This window comes from Apteryx rowi, unplaced genomic scaffold (genome assembly GCF_003343035.1).
Source record: "Apteryx rowi isolate R43461 unplaced genomic scaffold, aptRow1 scaffold_572, whole genome shotgun sequence".
In the NCBI taxonomy this organism is placed as follows: Eukaryota; Metazoa; Chordata; class Aves; order Apterygiformes; family Apterygidae; genus Apteryx; species Apteryx rowi.
In genome coordinates this window covers 306,133-320,843 of record NW_020450841.1, presented here as the reverse complement: position 1 = coordinate 320,843, position 14,711 = coordinate 306,133, and the positions used below count along the sequence as shown (strand labels likewise).

Here is a 14,711-nt window from a genome sequence, read left to right as displayed (position 1 = left end):
CCTAAGCTAAAACAAATACATTTATGTGCAGAGGCCTTGTGTTTATTATTCCTTTGGTTTAGAGTTGTACAGCAGAGTGTGCTGGCATTAAGTGGAGCTGAGAGAGGTGCTGGGACCTGGGAAACGAGATGTGCAGAGAGCATGTAGGAACCTGTGCCTCAAGGAGCAGCAAGGGGTTCCTAGCTTTGCTGCTAGCCAGCTCTCCATGGAGCTGACTGTCGGAGGTATTTTAAGGCTGAGATGGTGAAGAGAAAGGTGGTTTATTCCCTTCTGCCAGAGCAGAGTGAGGCAGAGAGACTTGGTGTTATTGCTGTTAGTGTCCAGCACAGCAGCAGTGAGTCCTGACTGTACAGTACTAAATACTGTTTTATAATGTAACACTATTTAGGGGATTATTAACACGGCTCTAAACCATGCTGGGCGGTGATCAGGCTTGATGGGTGACAGCCACCTTGGTTTTTCTCTGAAGGCAGTGCCCTGTTTGTCCTGGGGTGCTCCTGACTCATGTCACTGGGTTGTCCCAGATGTCCCACAAGCGCTTTCCCTGGCAGATCCAAACCTCCGATGGGGAGGCTCCTCTGGCCTCCCACGGGCCCTTCTCTTCCCATTTCCTCTTCCTCTCTGCTGCTGACTTGTCTCCCTTCTGCAATTTATGTCCCAAACTGGCCCAACTTCCCCCCTCCAGTCCTCTCCATCCCTTCCCACCATACCTCTTTCTTTCACTGACTCTCGCCCACTGAAGCTCGCCCGGCCTCTTGCCTTTGTGCCGTGTTACTTTGGCCTGCTCTCATGTTACCTTTCCTTGATGAGCACAGTAAGAAAACAGATATTCACCTTCTTGGACATGCCACTGAAGAAAACTTTGACCTTGTGAGATCTAAAAGAAACCCCTATCCCTGACTCCCAAGAGAGGACAGCTCCACTTGTGGCTGTCCCAGAAAGTCTCACATCATCCAGGATCAGGAACTTGAAGAAACACAGTAAAGAGGGAGGCATCAGCAGGTGCCTACCTGCCCCCAGATGCCACGCAGAGTGGGACCTGGAGGTGACTGTCGCCTGCAGCCACCAAACAAGCTTTTGGGATGGAGTCTTACAGGCTCTTCCACATTCTCGATGGCAGCAGGGGCACTCCTGACCGCTCACATTCCCTCTCTGCCTTCGCCCCAGCTATCCCTGTCGCACCGGCACCCGGTGGTCTTGGGGACAGCGGGCTGTTGATGGCCACAGGCGCCCCAGCCTGTCCTCAACCAGCCTTGTTTGTCCTTCCTCTGTGCCTACGTGTTTTTTTCTGCTGGCTGTTACCCTTGCCCTTTCCACACCTTTCCCTCCTACCATTTCTTCCATCCCTTTCTTCCTTGTGCTTTTCCTTCCTACTCCAGCACTTGGATCAAATCAGTTCCCTGAGCCTTCCCTCTCAATTAAATAGGCAGAGTACAAACCATTCCTTTCATTTTAGATACTGGTAAAGAATTGACCTGACTGAAGACACGAAATCTGTCTTCTCCTCTGACTGCACAGCTGAGAGACAACACGGGCAAGTGGCATGTCTCTGGTTGAGTTGAGGACTCTGGGAGTGCAACGCCAGGTTTATACGGGTCTTTAGGTGGCCAAGGGGCAAGTAAGAGCCAAGCGGCTCCCACGTGCCTTGCTGTCACCCCAGCTTGACAAGGTTTCCAAAACCACCTCTGTGTGCTTTTGGTAGTGAAATGTCCAACCCTGGGTGCTAGAGGCCAAGGCTAAACATTTCTGGTGCACCCAGCTGTCTTAAGGGCTGAAGCTTGGAGAGAAATGCTACGTGTCTGTAGGAGCATCAACCCCCGGGGCGGCGTGACCGCTCTCAGTCGTGCAGCCCGCGGCGCGCCAGGGCATGGTGGCTGCACCCAGTGGCACGCGGGCCAGCCCTGCTGCTGAGGGCTCGTCACGCTGGAGGGATTAAAATGAAGCTCTCGCGACCGCCCTGCTTGGTGCAGTAGGTCTGTGGGATCGAGTGAAGCGCGTAAAGGCAGGCTTGGGTAAGAGGTGGGTTACTGAACTCACTAGACATACTTTAACATTAATTTTGGAAACTTGAGGTAAAACTGTTATCAGTAATGAATGCTTTTAGACAACGCTTAGTAGATTTTGTTACTGTGTCTGTCTTACTTAGAGACACCAGCACAACTCAATATGGCTGTTTTACTTGTTCAAATAGCTGTCTGAAAAAAAACAATTATAATATAAATCCAAGTTGCTGTGGCTGTGTTCAACACTGACCCCTCCAGCTTTGGGATAGGAACTGGAGCCATAAGGTACCCTCAAAATGATGATGTTTGTCTAGTATTTCCACAGGGAATAGTAATTTTTTAAAAAAGATAAATAATAGGATTTAAAAATATCCTCTAATTTTAAGGAAAAAGTTTCTGTTCCAAACTACGCTGTTGCTGACGAATATTTTAAGGCTTTGAATTTTTCTTCTTTTATAAATGAGATATTTTTGTTTTTTGGCAACTGAAATGCACTTTGTGGGAACTGCGTTAGCTCCCTCTACAGCACTGTGAACTGGCTGCCTTCCGGGAACGGAGGAGTAGAAAGAGACAGCACGGGAATGAACAAAACCCAAAATTAAAAAAAAAAAAAAAAAAAAAAAAAAAAAAAAAAAAAAAAAAAAAAAAAAAAAAAAAAAAAAAAAAAAAAAAAAAAAGGGGGAGGCTGGGGGAAAGCAGAACTTGCTGCAAAGGCTTCTGGGCCAGAAAGGGGGATTTATGCCTTCCTTCTTCATCATCTTCTGAGGAGGAAAAAGAGAAAGAAAGAGAACCTGTCCACAGGACCGGAGGGCATTCCTGGAGTGTGCGAGGAGAGGAGGGAGACGAGCGGGGCTCAGTAGAGTCCGCAGCCCCGCAGGTTGTTGGCGATGATGACATCCGTGACGGCGTCAAACACGAACTGGATGTTGTTGGTGTCGGTGGCGCAGGTGATGTGAGTGTAGATCTCCTTGTTGGGGGACTTGTTCTTGCTCTCGTACTGAGCCTGGATGTAAGCCACTGCCTCAGTGAAAGAGTTTGGGCCTACGAGAGAGCCAAGGGGAAAGGAGAAAGAGCCCGTTAAAGCAGTCCCATCCGTAGGGTGCGAAGCAGCATCTACCACAGCCCACTTTTGCCTTTTTGAACTTTGATCCAAAGTTCAGCTTTTGATGGAGAAGTTGAGCTAAAATGCCCAGGAATTCAGCGTTGCACTTATAACTGTGCCCTCCCTTCCCTGAATTGCTAAGAGAAAAGGACATGAAAAGATCGAGCCTGTGTGACAAAGAGAAGATGTTGTTCAAAGAAACACTTACACCAAATGTCCCTCTTTCTGATGAATTAATATTGCAGTACCCTCTGCTAGGGCTATGGCTAAGGAGTTTCTGGGTTTGATGTGTATAAACGTCTGGGCCAAACCTTATCGCTTGTACATGTCATGTTTTTTGTTAAAACAGCTTAACAGCAGTCATGCAAAAGAGAAAATTGTCCTTCAGCCAGACTTGAAATTGGTTAACACACACATGGCTTCACCTGGGCCAGTGTTTAGATCTACTAAACTTAATTTTGTGCCCTGAAGTGGAGTGCAGCCATATGGTATTGCTGTGTACTGCTACGTGCTGGTTACCCCAACCCCCAGAAGGCTCCATGTTTTTGAAGCCACTAATGCTCTTGGATCCCTCTCTCGATGGTGCTTTATCAATGGGAGATATTGTTATAAGCCACAGAGAAGGTCTACTTGCAGTTGAGATTTGCTGTAGCTGAAGCCGTTGATTTGGCAAAGCACTTGCACTCGCTTGTACATCCATTACTGTTTGAAAAAAGTTCATAAAGACCATGCAACTTGAGAATACACTTGAAATAAGACAATTCAGCGCAATGTTTGCTGTGGGCAGGCTGTTGCACTAAGATCTGTGTAAAGAGTGTGGGAGTAGATCCACTCACTGTGCMTAAGTAAGAGGGTATTTTACAAAAAGGAACTTGGTCATTCAAAGACACAAGGATTTAGATCCTAGATCCCTTCTGAGGGAACAGGGGATCACTAAGTCCAGCTCTGTTTAAAATGTGCCCTGGATTCTGCTGCTGCTTTGCTGAGTATTGTGGATTAGTTAATAGCATGAGTAAATTAAGGAGATGGAAACAGTCAGTGCTCCAGCATACAGAAAGCACATTTGTGGATGCAGTCTCCTAAWAATTCTCCGTCAGGCAGCAAGACTAGCGGACATCTGAAACTTCATTTTATTAAAAGCATTTTGTGTAACCAGCATTTGATGTTAGAAGTCCCCTGTTTGATTTATAGGCTTTCATCAAATATTTCTTTTTAACTCCAGGGCAATTTTAATGCTGCTTTTTCACAAGGCTGACTGTCGGTGTTTCCTTGGTGCTTGCTTTCCATGGTATTTGCAAGGCAAACTGAGGGCTTGATCCTCCGAGCTTTTCCTCCTTTGCATTTCCTTCATTGCAGAGCAGCTATGTTCAGCAAAGCATGGGTGAACAAGCTTGTGTGTGTGCTTGGGTCTAAAGCCCAGGTTTAAAGTTAGCACGTACTAACTTTGAGCTTTACCAGTGTTGCTGAATGCCAGACTCCAGCTGCGTCCTTCACCTCTGATTCAACCCCCTGTTAAATCAGCAGAAAGACTTTCAGTGCTTTAGTGGACAACAGATCAGGATCCAGTGGCGTGTTATGAAATAGGATAACCTGGCAGCTCAGGTCTGTCTCCACTAGCTGCTCTGTACCCCATCCCAGCCCTCCGTGGTGGTACAGCTTCTTGGGGCTGTTCTGGAGTTGCCAGGCAGCCTTGCCTCCGAGGGGGTCACTCCCCACTCACGGAAATTTTGGACTGAATAGGAAGAGTATTCCCACTCTCTTCTGATTGCCCACACGTGGATTTGGTAAGGGAAAAAAGGTCTGTGGACAGTCCCTTACATTTTGATAATTCTCAGCTTCCAGAATGGCATTTTGAGGGTTAGTGAAATTTAGAGCATGTTTGGGGCACTCTGAGTTTTAGGGAGGACTTAGTTTGGTTCCTAGCCTGGGACGGAAGTGCTTCAAAACCAGCTTTGAACTCTACTTGTTTTCCTCTGCTTACTCAGCAGAGTGCTTGGCTGTCTATCTGTGAGGGTCTGCTTTCCCCGGTGAACTCATTTCTTGGACTGGGATAGCTTGGGAATGAAAAGTTATATCTAAAACTCCATTCCTTGTCTTTCTAGTCTCTCTGCCATCAGAAGCACATAAGAATATTATTTCAGAGTGGGGTTACTGGAAGACCTCAGTGAAGGTTAACAACATCAGGTCCACAAAATGTGATCTATGAGGAAAGGGTGAAAGATGCGTGTTTGTTTATCGAGAAAAGGGAAAAAGGAAGAGGGTATGATAATCTTCCAGTATATAACAGCGCTGCTATGAAGAGGGTGGTGATCAGCTGCTCTACAAGCTTTCCAAAGGAGGGCAAGCAGCAATCTAATATGCAAGCAGAAAAAATTGGGGTTAGCATTACTGTGAGCTTTCTACTGTAAAGATTGTGAAATTTCCATTATTAGATATTTTTAGGCAAACATGTCAGGAATATTTTGGTTCTGTTTGGACCAAGGGGATGAGTAGATGGCTGAAATGTGCTGCTAGTGACAAACATCCAAACCTTCCCCGGAGAGGAAGCCTGCAGATGGTCTGCTGAATTCAGCCAGAGTCGTTCAGCTCCATGTTCATTTACCATTCAGCCCAAAGGAGCAATGATGGATCGCTCTTGCCTATTCACAGTGAAAATCAAGTGCTGGGAGATAGGAAGCTCTGGTTAATAATTTGTTGGCCTGCCCAGAAATGTGACACTCTTGGTACTCTCGGTTCACAACTATGTTTCCTGACAAAGGGATCTGCTTCTCTGTCTGTCAGCTTGATTCATCTGGATGTCTCCAGTGAGCTTAAATAATTCATGACGATAAAAGTTTATTTTTATGCAGTCTCCGAATGATAATGAGGGTTTGTGGAAGACAGTGAGATACAGCGGGAAGCAGCAGGGGGCAGCTGCAGACTTTGCATGGGTGATGTATTCCCATCATTAGCAGGTCAGATGCCAGGCAACCAGCACGAATGAGGGCTTCTGGAGCACTGCCCTGTTGCGGAGCCTCTGCTCCAATCTTCAAATATCGTTATAGCTGTGGTTCGCGCTCCCCAGCAAAATTCAGGGCCTGGCTGTGCTGTGGCTGTGCTGTGTCTGCACGGGGCAGATGTCAGTGCAGTGCCCACTCTTTCGATAACAGCCGGAGAATGAAACCAGGGGCCTCCTGAGCTAACGTGATGAACTTCTTACAGCTTGAGCTGAAGAAGCCAGGTTTGATGGTGTCCGTGGCTGTGACAGCCTACCTGCTCTGTGGGACCTGCCGTAGGCTTGCTGGAGGGCTGCGCCCGCAGCCTCTCAGTGCACGGCAGGCGCGTAGCATGCGGGGGGACAGTGATCCTTGTCACGGTCAGGGAAGGTGGTGCCTTATGAGACAGCAAAACGTAGTGTCTGGCTGYGGGCAGCCTAACAAACCCAGTGCCCTCTACCCACTGCATCTCCCAGTTACCAATGACCCATTGGTAATGGTTAAGCTCACTGTGTCTTTCCGAAAGTAAGYGGGGCCATATTGCTGAGCGACTTGGGCATTATTTACTCACGAGCAATGCTATTTCTGCCAAATTGTGCCTGCCCTGAGGCTGTAACATAGCCTGTGATGCCAGCCCTACCTCTGCAGGTGGTGGCTTCATGTTGAAGCCACCAGTAAGGCCGAGTTCAGGTGTCTGAGCAGCGGTGGTGGCTGTTTGCCTGCAAAGAACTTGCATTTAAGTCATCTGCGTACTTTGCGGGCCACTGAACAGCCACCAGGAGGTGGTAGGGGTGATCCTATGGTATTTATTGAAATAAAACTTGCGGTGAAGCCAAGGAGAGCTCTAACTATGTCTCTGGAAGTCTTTAGCCTCTGTGCCTGCAATACTTGACCGTAACGGCCTGGACAGGATATGCTCTGTGCAGCCAGCTGATCCCTTTGCTATGCATTCCTGTACACACGGCTTTCTCATTACCTGTATACTCAGGAAAGCAGATAGTCAGTGGCGATTTCTTAATTTTCTCCTCAAATATGTCCTTCTTGTTTAGAAAGAGGATGATAGATGTATCTGTGAACCATTTGTTGTTGCAGATGCTGTCAAACAGCTTCAGTGATTCGTGCATGCGGTTCTGCAATAGAAAGGAAACAACACGTCAGGCCAGAGACGGTGACTCTGTGACGTTCAACATGTAGGGAAATCTAAAATAACTAAATTATGAAGGAAAACAACAACAACAAAAAAAGCTACAATATACATAATAAATTTATGTATACATACAGCTGAACGTATACGTACACAGATGCAATCCCTATGACATTTCACATACAGTTAGTAACTTAAGGGCATTTAACTATACAGAGCTGTTTTGATTTTGCATAGCATATAATTTACAGGATCCCAGCTCATATAAATCATCATGCACCATGCATGGATGGGAAGTTATTTTGCCCTTTGGTCAGAACTAGTGTTGGTGTTGCTCATGCAGATTTTCTAAAAAGTTCTCATAATTTTTATTTATTTATTTATTTTTTACTTTCTCGAGTGCGTGAGGCACACAATTGATTGGATACATTAACCAAGGACTGGTAGATCCTTGAATTAATCCAGAGTTGGAAGCAGACATCAAGGTGACATAATTTTGGAAATGACCTTGCCGTGACCTTTGTGTGGTTTTGTTATTTTGTTTAGTGTTGTTGTCTGCTGTTGGGCTTTTAATTTTTTTAATTTTTTTTAGTGTGGTTGTCTTTGAAGATGGCTCAACAAGAAGTGTCTGGTAGAGAGGGGAAAAAAGTGAAAAAGGAGGAGGAAAAACTGTAATTAAAAAAAAAAAAAAAAGAAAGGAAAAACGTAACAAAGGGCATCTAAGAACAACCAGACTACAAGTCAGCCAGCTACCATCGATGTTAGCTCATGCCTCACAGAAGAACATTAGCTACTTGCCAGTAGAAGGGCCATAAGTCCAAATGCACACACAACGAGAAGTCAGCTTTTTGGTTATAGGTCATGCAAAAAACGACACAGGAAAGGAGAGAGATAAAAGGAATGAAAATAGGACCGGTTAGCAAGTTGCAAAGTCCGCCACATGGTTTCATGATGGTGGAAAGAGCTCACGGCAAAGTCAACCAATTGTCATGTTCCCTGCTGCTTTCAACTCTCAACTTGGTTTTTGTTTTGTTTTTTTTTGTCTCGGTTCAAGAGAAGCTTCATACCTGCCAAATTTGGTGGGTCTCTCAAATGCTCATTTTTTGGCCTTTGTTTGGCTAGATAAGATCAGACGGCCGAGGAAAAGTTGTGAAGGTGCTGAAGCTTGGTGGTGATTGGCGCGAGAGGCCGAAGCCGGAGTGCGCGCGCCGGTCGCGTGGCCATCTCTCAACCAGGAACGGGATAGCAGAGAGAGCAGGCGTAGTGAGGACGAAGCACACCCAAGAGTCATGGGGTTATCAAAGGCAAATCGGGTTACACACCAGACTGCTTCCTTGGCTTTTCCCAGTGGCATCTCCTTGGGACAGCACTCCCCAAACCCCCTAATGCACGTACAAGACTAGTAGATGTTACAACGAGCACAGGAGATACGCTAGAGAGAGCAGGGCTGCCGAGTCCCACTGCCGAAGTCCTTGGTGGGGTGGGTGCAGCGCAGCCCACGCACGTTTGGAAATTCAGAGCGGCGCCGGGCTCCTTTAGCCACCGCCACAGCTTGCACCCCTCTCCCGCTCCATCGTGTGCGAGTACACTTACAGCATCACCGAGCCCCATGTTTTATTGATTAACACTTTCCTTTTCATTGGTATACATTAGCTGCTGCTGAACGTTTTATTTAGATAAAAACGGCTCCATGGATGAAGGACACATCCAATCAGACCTAGAGTGAAAGAGGACGCAAGCTATCTGCCGTACCATATAGCACACACTTTGCTTCCGTGAAACGAATGAGCTTCTCTCCGCCATGTATTGTAGCGATATACAGGGAAGATGTGATTACGTACAAATATAAAAATGCATTTATTTATTGGGTCTTGTTAGTTGTCCTGGGCTCTGAAGACATGAGAAAGGTGTCTTAATGTCGCAACTTTAGCCTGCAAGGCAAACTCAATATGCTTTTGAATACCTGTAAATGTTACCTTGGGCAGGGACAGGGTAGGGCTATTGCTCGCAGGCCATAGCACAGAACAAGCCACCAGCTTATATGGACATCCCATGTTTGTGTGATATTTTTCTGCTAACTCATTTTATATGGGGCGGTGTAGAAACCACAGAGTAATGCTCCTCTTTGCTACCTATGGCATCAAAATTATTACCATGTGGACACCTGAAAAGATTTTATACAGGTGATCCTTGGCTACCCAAGCCCTTTGGGAGGAGAAGAGAAGCAAGTGGAGGATGGTCAGGGGAACAGAAAGCAAATATAATTAACTGGTTTTAAGCAGGGTCCCTCACAGAACATTTTTGGCACATCTTTATCATCCGTATTGATGATTTAAAACCAAAGCACGGAGAAAGGCATGAACGATGCTCATGGCCTAAACTCATACTTCATATGCAGCAGTCTTGGGATGTTATGGTACTTACCATGCTCCACCTCACCAGCATCGTAACACGGCTAAACAGTCTGAGCAGGGCAAGCAGCAGTGTACAACAACACCGCGTTACGTGTGTAGCACAACGGGTGCCATCAGTATTGGCTTAGACATAGGAGCRGAGTCTTTCTCCTGAGAGGGACTTCACAGCTAGGTGAAGTCTACTTCCCTGCAGTAGCAAGACTATTTAAGGAGCCTACAGAAATCCTTCTGCATCTCCTATAGTCTGAATAATCTACATTAATACCTGCTGGGAAATGACAGTGTATTCCCAAGAAACAGTGGCTCTTAGCATTTGGTCTTAATCGGAATATACRCACAGCAGAAACCAATACTGTAGAAAATGACATTTTCTATAAAAATCCTCTATTCCTTTAAAATTCCAGCAGCAAGTTTTGAAGTTTTGTAAGGTTGCCTGACCTGGCTTTCTGGTCTGTATACAATGATTTTTTTTTTATTTTTATTTTTTCCCCAGCTCTGCTGGTTAGCTGAGTAAATACAACCACTACTCTCCTAACTTTTCCTTATTGTTGCCTGGGAAAGATTCTGGTCTTAAAACCCACCTCTTCCTTCCCTGTCATTAAGGAGAAGCAGATACTATTCAAGAGCAAGGACCCCTCTTCCCTAGCAGAACTGCAAAATTAAATCCAGGTTAGTGAGAAACCTACGGTGGGAAAATGCGGTGAAACCACATGGAGCAGAGCTGCTCCGCCAGTCACACAAGTGGTGCCGGCACTGGCTAACAGCAGCAATGCCTCGCTGTCTCCCATCTTCCTTTCCCTTCCCAAGAGTTATTTATTCAACAGACTTTGGTAGGAGACCTCCAATAACTCAGATGGGTCCTGCCTGAGACAGGAGGGTGTTTGCCTGCTCTGGAGGGGCAGTGTCCAGGATAGGTTCTGCCTCATTTTAAAGGATAGGCTGCTGTTAACAGAGGGGTGAGGAGAGATTAAAGCCTCCAATAATCCCCCTTGTACCAGTAAATCCACATTGAAATGAAGCTTTACTTACAGGTAGGGGTGACCCCTCTGGTCCTCTAAAGCTTCCCCAAGCTTCACTAGGGCCCCTCTCAGGAGCACCCTTGCTCCTATGACTGAGCAGATGTGCCTGCTCTGCTAGGAGGCATTAAAGATGTTTTCCCTGCAGCATTTTCTGCCCCGTTTCCTTGATCACGCTTTCCCATGGAAGCATTTCCCTCTTGTTATGTTGCAGAAGGTGGGAGAGAAACCCTCCAGCCCTTCCTATCCTTCTTTTTTCCACTTGTGGCCCCACAGCACTGTCTTTTACTACATTGTGTTCTGCAGGCCTGGAAGGATCTTTCAGAGCCTCTTGGTGCTGCTCAGGACAGCCCAGAGTCGTAGGAGGGAGACGATGCTTTGCTGTTGGCTGGGCACACTGCTCCCACACTAGCTTCTTGAACACATATTTTGGAGTTACTAAGCATGTTACGATGGATCAGGTGACAGGCATTAAACGCAACTCTATTTTATACCTTTCCCATATAAATTATTTAATCTGCTTTTGGACCCATTGTACTGCTTTTGTCTGCCTTGATTTTGGGTCTATCAGTAGTTCACTAAAAGAAGGGCTTGGCTTCTTAATATCACCTCCTATTTCAAAATCGGTATTTTGAATCCATGCACCTGCAAATGTTTTAGACTCCAAGAAGGAAAGCAGCCACACCAGCCACATTTCAGAGGGATAACCACTTGCCCATAAAAACTAGAAGTCTCGTTATTTTTTCCTACACAGCACAAGAGGCACAGAATTACTTATAGCTGAATTCAAATGTCCTTGCAAAAATATGTTTGTGTCACTTTGATGTGAGGAGCAAACAGCTTTCTACTGAGCGCAAGGGAGAATGGATGCTACAGTCAAGATTCTGCCCAGGCAGTAATACTCTCATAAAAAAACATCTTTTTTCACCAGAGCACAGGATGTGACCTGGTTATTTCTGCAACATACAATTGATGCAATCTTTTTTGTTTTCCTTGGTAATTAAGTGCTAACTGTCATGCAAACCATAAGGACATGGACCATTATTGTAACCACAGAAACTCCTTGCTCTCCCTCTGGTTATATTTCCTAAGATGCCAAAGCTACTTTCATTTGCTTTGTCGCTCCTATGGAAATTCCTGAGTGCTGCAATTCAATTTTCATTGCCCAGTGATATCAGAGAGAGCACGCTAACCAGGTCATGCAATGAAATATGAACTAACAGTCCAAGACTAATGCACGTTAAGAGTCAACAGCACAATGCCACAATGCCTTCAGCCTACTACACGTTCAGGAATAAGGGCATGAACAATACCTCCATATCTTGGCTAGCTGTGGATGACCTAAATATCTTAGTTTCAGAGGCAGCAAAATGCATCATGAACATCTCCCTCTCTTGGCCTGGCTCCTTTGCACTTGTGAGGAAAAAGCAAAGAGGACAGTTTGAGTTCCCATGGTAGGTCCCATGTCATTGCTGTCTTTAAAATGTTTAGAAGGAAAAATGCAAATCTGCCTTTGGTCATCCTCTTCTCCAGTTTTACTGGGTAATGACTGATGTCCTTCTCTCCTCCCCAGTTACAGATCTGAAAATATCTTGGGTTTTCCTCCTATAACCTCATCTTATGAAACATAAAAATAAGTCACAAAATAGCCTCAGTATGACAAAATAGCCTTGTTATGCAAAAACATCTACTGAGTTGTTTGGTCAGTTAAAGCAGGACATTTCCACCAAGTGCAAACACTCTGCACTGCTGCATGGCAGGGTGCCCTGAGAGTCCTTGTGATGGACTAGGCAAAGGTTGATGCCCAGGCATCATCCCATCATCTACAAGACCCATCATGCCTTGGAGACAGCATCTTGTGTGTTGCATGGGGTGGGCAGAGTGTGTCATTTTGCCTTGTGATCTCTAGCTGTGGGCTGTATCTGGCAGTAATGGGAATGCTGAAGGCATTGCTTGAGTTTCTCTCTATGTTTCTTCCTCTTCCCCTGAGAGCCGGGCATGCACAGTGCCCTCAGCCAGGCCTTGGGGCACAAGGAGAGAGGTTTCAGATCTGCTGACAGCGTTGCACGAGGGTGTTTGGGGCAATGCGGGATGCTGGATCCAAAAGGACTGGGTGCTACTATGCAAAGAGTGATCTTTATGGGCATATGGGCCTAGAAATCACCTGGGCAGAAAGCTTCTCTTCAGTTTATTTATGTCTTTCTGCTTTGGACATAGAGAAGTACTTGCCTTCCTCGGCTCCTSTGGTGTTGCTGTTTGTGACAAGATACCAGAGAGAATAGACATCCCTTATAAAAGAGTCTTACCTTATAAAAGGTCTTACCGAGCGCGGGCTTTGCACACAACAGCCCTTTTTTGGATCCTGCAGGAGGATGGGTGCCGAGTTTTTTGAAAGAGTGCAATACACTAAGAAAAAACTTGTTGAGCTTGCAGCTGTGCTTTATTCTAAGGGAAGGGGCAGATCAGTGTCTGCTTCACCTGCTTGTTTAACCAGCTCTTTGCTCATTCCCGTTTGAGAAGTTCACAGTAGAGCTGGTTCGTGAGCTTATCTCAGTGTGACAAGCTGACCCTGCAACTATACTGCTCCTAATGCCCTGGCGTTAACCTGAGCTTAGCAAGGAGAGCCCCTGCTCTGTATTAAAGGCTGATTGTATTTGAACTGCAGTTTCATCCTCCTCGAGTGCAGTTTGACCTAGAGAAGTGTCAAATGCCATTGTGAAATCCTGTGATTATTGTCAACGGGGTGCTGAAGTCACGAGGAAAAGCTGTTCTCTCTAAACACTAGCTTTGCAAGCGTTTCTTGGGAATCCGGCACGTAGTGAGGCTCTTTCCATCTCGTGGATCCGTGCCAGCGATAAAGGCTCTACAAGTCTTTTCATACCCACAGAGACATCTGTGCAGCCCCCAAACCTTCAGTGGCTTAATAAAGCTGGAAGTGCCTGGAACGTAGTAAGCGTTTCTATAGAAAATGAAGATAGAGGAACAGAATCCAGCTTACTCTCTTAGCTGCCTCGTCTTTGTGCTTTATAAGTGCGAAGCAATAAAAGCTGATTTACGTCATTAAAGCCGGCAGATGTGACTGATACACACAGACGGCAAATCAGCTGACTAAAGAGATGCTGCTTTTACTGCTAGTTTTTTGGAGAGGAACCATATTATCAGGGAGGACGCTGAATGATAGGGGATTAAGTTGGCAGAGGACAGAGTCTGTGGGCACTGTGATTTCCACCTGCCATTTGTGTTGTGGATATAATAGGGCAGACAGGCTCCAACACTTTCATTTTTCTTATTTGCATTGGCCTCGCTCAGGGCTGTTTATTTGGGTTAGGCGGGGGCGTCCTGCAGGCCTGGCGGTGTTTGCGCCGAATCCTCTCCTCTCCCCAAGCGATGATGGAATGTGTAAATGAACAGCATCTGCCTCTGCCCTCCTGTTGCTCAGCATCCCCAGAAATGCATTGTGAAAAGGGATTGAAATAGCAATCAAATGTCAGCGCTGCGCCAGAGAAGTACATGCAAGCCTGCTTTCCTGATGCAAAAGCAAAGATGGAGTCACACAAAGCCGGGTGTCTGTCATAGAGCATTTCAGAGAGCAGTCTCCCTGTTAGTGATCTTATTGTATCAGGGTGGTACTGGGTGATGGACTTCATGGTTTCATGATTTGGGTGAGTGCCACAGCTCAAGTTACGTGTAAAGAGTGCCTTGTTCTCTGCTCAGACCACTGGACTGTGTTTCACTCACAGCCCCCTGGGTCTGTGGGCTCCCTGCATGTTCTTCTTTATGTCCTGGGTGTTTTCCCCTATCCAGATGCAGAGGTGCACAGCATTGAGTTAATGGCTAGGTTTTTCGAATCACATCAGGAGATTTTGGTTCCTCCCCAGTGAATCCTACAGGACTGAACATCCTTGAACAGATGAGGGCCAGGGTCACAGGGAGCTGAAAACTGAGGATTATAGATAAATAAATAAAGATGAGAGGGCGTAGGGTGTCTCAGTCAGTCTCTAGCTATTTGGAGGGATATTAATAACATCCTGAATTCTGGTATCAGTATGACCTAAAC

At 46.0% G+C, this 14,711-nt stretch overlaps 1 protein-coding gene across 1 annotated transcript in view; it reads right to left on the bottom strand.

Moving 5' to 3' along the window:
* Nucleotides 1-2,767: 2,767 nt before the first annotated feature.
* GNAO1 (G protein subunit alpha o1) overlaps nucleotides 2,768-14,711 on the bottom strand; it is a 92,840-nt gene continuing 80,896 nt past the window's right edge. Inside the window, exons 5-6 of the mRNA XM_026082332.1 lie at nucleotides 7,057-7,210; nucleotides 2,768-3,044 (exon numbers count right to left, since the gene is read on the bottom strand). Coding sequence (XP_025938117.1) covers nucleotides 2,857-3,044; nucleotides 7,057-7,210 — 342 coding nt within the window. The 3' untranslated portion in view covers nucleotides 2,768-2,856. The remainder of the gene's footprint in view (nucleotides 3,045-7,056; nucleotides 7,211-14,711) is intronic.